Below are 6095 nucleotides of genomic sequence, written 5' to 3'. Positions count from 1 at the left end.
GTTATGATTATTGTTTTTATCATGGGGGACCTATTGCTTTCGTGAGTTTGTCTATTTTATTTACCACAAGTAAATTTGATTATTAGGTCATTTGAAGATAGTTTTATGAAATGATTGGTTATCTGAGTGTATCAGATAAGAGCGACATATAAAATGGGCAGAGCATTTGATCCTCAGGATTAGGGCACAGAACCAGTGATACAGTTATTTTAAATAAATAAATGATATGATAGAGTGTTTCCCAACCCTGATTGATAATTGTCTCCCTAATCAAACACACCAGATTCAACTCATCATTCAACTCATCAGCTCATTATCACATGGGTTAATGAGCTAATGAGTTGAATCTGGTGTGTTTGATTAGGGAGACAATTATCAATCAAATGTAAAAGAAGAAGAAGCAGAAGCAGAAGCAGAAGCAGGAGCAGGTGCAGGTTTAGAGCACGTAGAAAATGGCTTCCACTTCAACAGCCAAAAAATTTAAGAGTGATTACAATGAGTCAGTTTGTGGCTACATCCACAATGTAAGTGAATTAAAAACTTCACTTCGAACTGGTTATAAGTATTTCAATGCTGAGTTCCAAGTGAACAGGGATGAGTACCACGATGTCGTTGTGTTTGCTGCTGAAAAACGAACAGCTTTTGTTCAAGCTAACAGGAATCAGAGTCCTGTCAAATTGGACCGGATAGCACGGAGAGTTAGTGAGTATCTATTCAGTTATCTAAATATTTAAGTGTTTTTCTAATGTTACTGATTAGTAAAATGATTGGTAATGTGTTTGCATAGGTAAGAATGGCAGTGAATATGACATTCACTGTGGTAGCTGTACAGACATTTCTGTGGTGGCAGATCTTGGGTATCCATTTAAATCCCCATTGTTGAAAGTGAAGACCATAGCTGAGGTGAAAAACATGGCTCCACAGCAGAATGTAAGTGATTTTATTTTGTGCTATGTGTATTAATGTGGTTGTGATCATTTGTGTACAACAGAGCTTCCCACACATTATTTTTATGCTGGTGCACAGCAAAAACTCCAGTGTTAAATGAACTCTCCTGGGAGTTTATATGGCTCCAGACTCAAGAGTGTTAAAGTGTAAAAATATGAGTGGTAAATTAACAGTCAAGAGTGTTAAAGTTAATGACCTAAAAATTCAACATGCTTTATTATTGTCACCATTGTTGAGATTCACAGGCTGATTATTTATGTCTGTGTCTAAAAGAAATTTTCAAAGTCTTTTGATCAGAATTAAGAGATTTTGGATTATATCAATTATCAATAAGAAAATCAAAGAAAATCAATAACTGTAAAATCACGGGCTGCTGTAATCAATATGGTAGACATAACTCTCTAAATGAGATGTGATTCAGGTCAAATTATGATAATGTCAAAACATAACTACCATCACCTTTAGAACCTTTCTCTGTGAGTTATAACTCAGATAGAAAAGCTAAACTAAATCTAAAGTTAATGATTTAAGGGTCAAGAAAAACTGATCACATATTGTCTTAAAATTAGATTTTCTCTTTTGGTCATTGTGCTTGTTAACATCAGGTGTCTTCAGTAATGATTAATCATCACTCAATGAATCACTTATTTAGCTCATTAACTTTAACACTCTTGAGTGTTAATTTAACACACATATTTTAATACTTTAACACTCTTGATTCTGGTGCTATATAAGCTCCCAGGAGAGTTAATTTAACACTGGAGTTTTAGCTGTGTGGGTTAAGTTATATACACCCTCAGGTGCTCTTCATTTGGGTGCAACACTTGTTTTCCCGGTCAGAAGTGACTGAACACCTAAAAATTAAACTTCCTCCATCTCAGTAAAAAAAACAATGCAATTTATTTTTTGTTAATCTTTTTCCTTTTTAATTTTGTATTTTGAGAGAATTTGATGTTATAAATATGTATGGTTAATTTTTGCCATTGAATATAATACAAACTTTTTTTTCTAATTTTTAAAAAATACTTCCTCAATTATTGCAGTATTTCAGATTAATATAAAGACTAGGCCTTTAAAATTTCCTTTGAAGTCAGATTAGCGTCATCTGTTGTGGAAAATTAAATTATTTCATGGGTTCACCACTAGATGCCTGTATAGCTCTCTATGGAGAGGCTTGTAAGTTTTCTAGTTTTTGAACCAAATTACTTTTAAGATGTGGATTTGAATGTATTTTTTAGAAATTCTCAAATACTTTTTACCAAGGTTTATAATTTTTTTTTTTTTTTTTATAAACTGAACGTGAAGTGTACACACTTTTGCATTACTACAGTCAAACCTGAATACAGAGAAAGCATTTTGTTACAGGTTACATTACAATTCAATAAAAAAATAAAAATATATATAAATGTATATAATAAATTGTGAGTGTCACTCCATTGCAGAGCACTTTTTTTTCTGCATTGTGGCTGATTTGTAGAGTTTGTCAATTTCCCTTCACTTATATGGTTGGTATGTTTTTTTTTTTTAAATCAATTCATTGGTGTGTGTAAAATTGTGTTTGTATGTGGGTGAGTGTCTGTTTTGCACTCTTGATGTTTAAGAGTGCCAACCCTTCATTGTTGAGCACTTTTTTTTTCTGCATCATGGCTGACTTGTAGATTGTACACAAATTTGTTTTTGTCAACTTCCCATTCATTATTTTAAATGTTTTTTCTGTCCTACAGAACAAAACATGTATGATTCTGTAATAGATGTTGTCTTTTTGCGTTTGTGTGCATAAGTAAATAAGACTTTTTGTTTCAGGTTGCTGCTGTCAAGGTGAAGGTAGTGCATGTTGGTTCCCCAAGTGAAACCGCTTCAGTAAAGGGAATACCGGTGGATCTGCAAATCTGCTATGTGGCTGATCACACCAGTCGCATCAAGCTGAATTTGTGGGAGACTCAAGTGGGAGCGCTGGTGAACAGTCAATTGTATGAAATTACCAATGTGTGCACTAGGGAGTTTGAGGGAGATTTTTATTTGACAGCCACCCGATTCTCACAATTTAAAAAAAGTGCCAGCACTTTCTGCTCCGGCCATAGACTCTCCATTCACAGTAAATGAAGGAGATGTTACGACAGTGATAGGTGAGATCAGTGGTGCCGAGGTCACCATCCGTTGGTGCTGTATGAAGTGCCGTGCTTGGCAGGCTAATTTTGATTCTAAAGCCAAGTTTAATCGGTGCGTGAAATGTGGGCTGCTGCAAAAGCTGATCAGTTTTCTGCCAACTGTAACAGCTAAAATCTCCGTGTCCGGTAACTCTGGGGAGGATGAATTTAAATTGTCCAATTCCGTTTTGAGAAGACATTTAGAGGAAGAGGGTTTGTGCAATTTGGTCGTGGATGCGCAGAGTGTTGAGGAGCATTTGCTAGAAATGGGGATGTGTTCATTCAACATTCAAAAGGGTGTGGTTATTGCAGTCAGCAAGGTAAAGGATGATAAGGCTGAAGCTGAACCTCAAAATGAAGATTTGCTTGGAGAAGCAGCCAATCTGTTTGAAGGTCAGGAAGGGGAGGTGGAATGTCCATTTGAGTGCTGAAATTGAAAGTGAGGTTTTTTATTATACTTATTTTCATAGAAGCATTTTTTTTAATTTTAGTCAAAGTAATTGTGGAATTGTATTGCTTTTTTTTTATACAAAAAATGTTTACGTTTAACATGTATAATTTGTTTAAATTTCTTTTGAAAAAGAACTTTGAAGATGCATTTAAAGCCCAATATTTTGTTTAATGCATTTATATTAAGGTATTCTTTTAATAAATTGTGGGCATTATTTTATTGTGCTGCATTTTATAACTATTTGTTTCAGTAAAAGTTCCTTTGCAATGTTTGAGTGTTTGTGGTGTTTCCATAGTACCAGTATGAAGAGGGTGTAATGTTTGGGGGGAATACATGGAAGCAATTTATATAGTCTATCATGTCTCTTGTAAGGCAGCATAAATGGCAATTAATGTAATGAGGTATGATGTTCCAATTGGCTCTTTTATATAGCTTTGCTACATGCACACGTCAATGAACATCTCACTTAACGTTCACTAATGTAGTTTTTATTCTGATATCTATTTAAGACGCACACGTCATGTAAATCATGTGTGGCAGTGAAATGTCGAGTCAATCACTTGTGGCAGTGAAGTTATTAAAAAAATTAAAAATCTGTAACGCGTACGGTATGGCAATGCTAGTCAACACGGCTCAGTGCAGTGTGTCAGTTTCTGCACAAACTTTCCCTTCACCAATTCCTTTCACTAAACGTGATGTCTGCATCTATTATATTTATGTGTGTTTAACTCATTTTGAGGGCCAAATGCCTCTATATATGGAAAATATTTGATATAGGCTATTGCATTTTTATAGTTTATTGTTGGCAATTAATGTAATGAGGTATGATGTTCCAATTGGCTCTTTTATATAACTTTGCTACATGCACACGTCAATGAACGTCTCACTTAACGTTCACTAATGTAGTTTTTATTCTGATATCTATTTAAGACGCACACGTCATGTAAATCATGTGTGGCAGTGAAATGTCGGGTCAATCACTTGTGGCAGTGAAGTTATTAAAAAAATTAAAAATCTGTAACACGTACGGTATGGCAATGCTAGTCAACACGGCTCAGTGCAGTGTGTCAGTTTCTGCACAAACTTTCCCTTCACCAATTCCTTTCACTAAACGTGATGTCTGCATCTATTATATTTATGTGTGTTTAACTCATTTTGAGGGCCAAATGCCTCTATATATGGAAAATATTTGATATAGGCTATTGCATTTTTATAGTTTATTGTTGGTTTGTTTTTATCTTTCCTAAGTTGAATAGGCCTAGGCTGTAGCATTTTGGTATACTAAACATCAGTGGTTGCCAACTCCATCTCGTCAACTGGCTATGAGATTGCTTCTGTAAATGCATGAATAGAATAGGATAAAAAAAAGTCCATTATGTCTGATAATTGAAATTATACAACTACAATCTGAAAACATAACTATTAGGCTATAAACAAAACATTTTATGTCCTATAGCAGGGGTCGGCAAGTAAGTTTGGCATAGGCCCAAAAAATTAGTCAAAGGATAAATTAAGAAATTAATTGATGAAAAATTTAATAACTATTGCTTGTTACAATGTCTTTTGAAACTGTTTTTGAGCGGTGTTAAATCCTGTAGTAGGACAGTCCTTAAAGAAAACCCACATTTGTGAGGCAGTGTCCGAGTTTTACACTGGATAAATTAAAGCAGTAATGATTGTAGAATATTCAATAAGTTGATGTAATTATAGAATATCGAATAGGTTGTGTGATTATTGTCTAAATAAATCCCCAATGTTTTCGGGGGTGATGCGCGTTCATGTAACCTGAGGGTGACGCTGCCAATAACACACATAAAATCTTTCACAAAGAACCGTCAAAATTAGTAATTATGAATGTTTCAAATGTAGCAAGGAGACATTTTAATTGTTTATTAAAGGGGTCATATAATGGTACATGCACTTTTACAAGTTGATTGCACTGAAATGTCTGTTGGCAGTGCCTGTAGCCTACACAACCATCCTATCATGATAAAAATCCATCCAGTGGTTTTGTTTTAATATCCTTATATGTTTCCCCTGTCTCAAATCAAGCCGTTCGATATTGTGACGTCATAATATCCAACGCCCCACCCGCGATTGTTGAGTGACAGTCGTGTTTTAACACAAGACCCGCCCTGAGCGAGCTGTGACAGCTGTCGTCATAGTAGTCCGCCATTGTTGATATGCTGGAGCAGAATGACGTTTAAGCTTTTGTGGTGTTTCTTGGGTGTAATAACGAACACAGCATCATTTTGTTGTTCCTAAATCAGAACCGAGTTTGTTTTCGAAGGGAATTCCCCACGAATCACGATCAACATCAATGCTTTCATGTTTGCGCGAATCATTTCACCAGGCTGCTTTATAAACGAGGGTCAGTACGTTATACAGCTGGTTTTACTAAGAAGCTGCTCCTGAAAAAAGGATCTGTACCAACTATTCGTGTTCCTGACGCACCTCCAGAAGAAGTGAGTGAGTGTAATTCTTTTAATCTTTATATTAATCTTTGCAAATCGCTTGCTGCACGCTTCACGATGAATGCGGCTATTTTT

At 35.3% G+C, this 6095-nt stretch overlaps 1 protein-coding gene across 1 annotated transcript; it reads left to right on the top strand.

The window, feature by feature from the left end:
* Nucleotides 1–414: 414 nt before the first annotated feature.
* Nucleotides 415–3817, top strand: LOC308706594 (uncharacterized protein). Its single transcript, XM_081392345.1, has 3 exons — nt 415–702; nt 788–930; nt 2752–3817. Exons 1-3 carry the CDS (start codon nt 453–455, stop codon nt 3049–3051), a joined length of 693 nt encoding a protein of 230 aa, XP_081248471.1. The 5' UTR covers nt 415–452; the 3' UTR covers nt 3052–3817.
* Nucleotides 3818–6095: the final 2278 nt, after the last annotated feature.

This window comes from Scardinius erythrophthalmus (assembly GCF_964197995.2).
Source record: "Scardinius erythrophthalmus genome assembly, chromosome: 18".
Taxonomy (NCBI): Eukaryota; Metazoa; Chordata; class Actinopteri; order Cypriniformes; family Leuciscidae; genus Scardinius; species Scardinius erythrophthalmus.
This window is presented reverse-complemented; position numbering and strand designations above follow the sequence as displayed.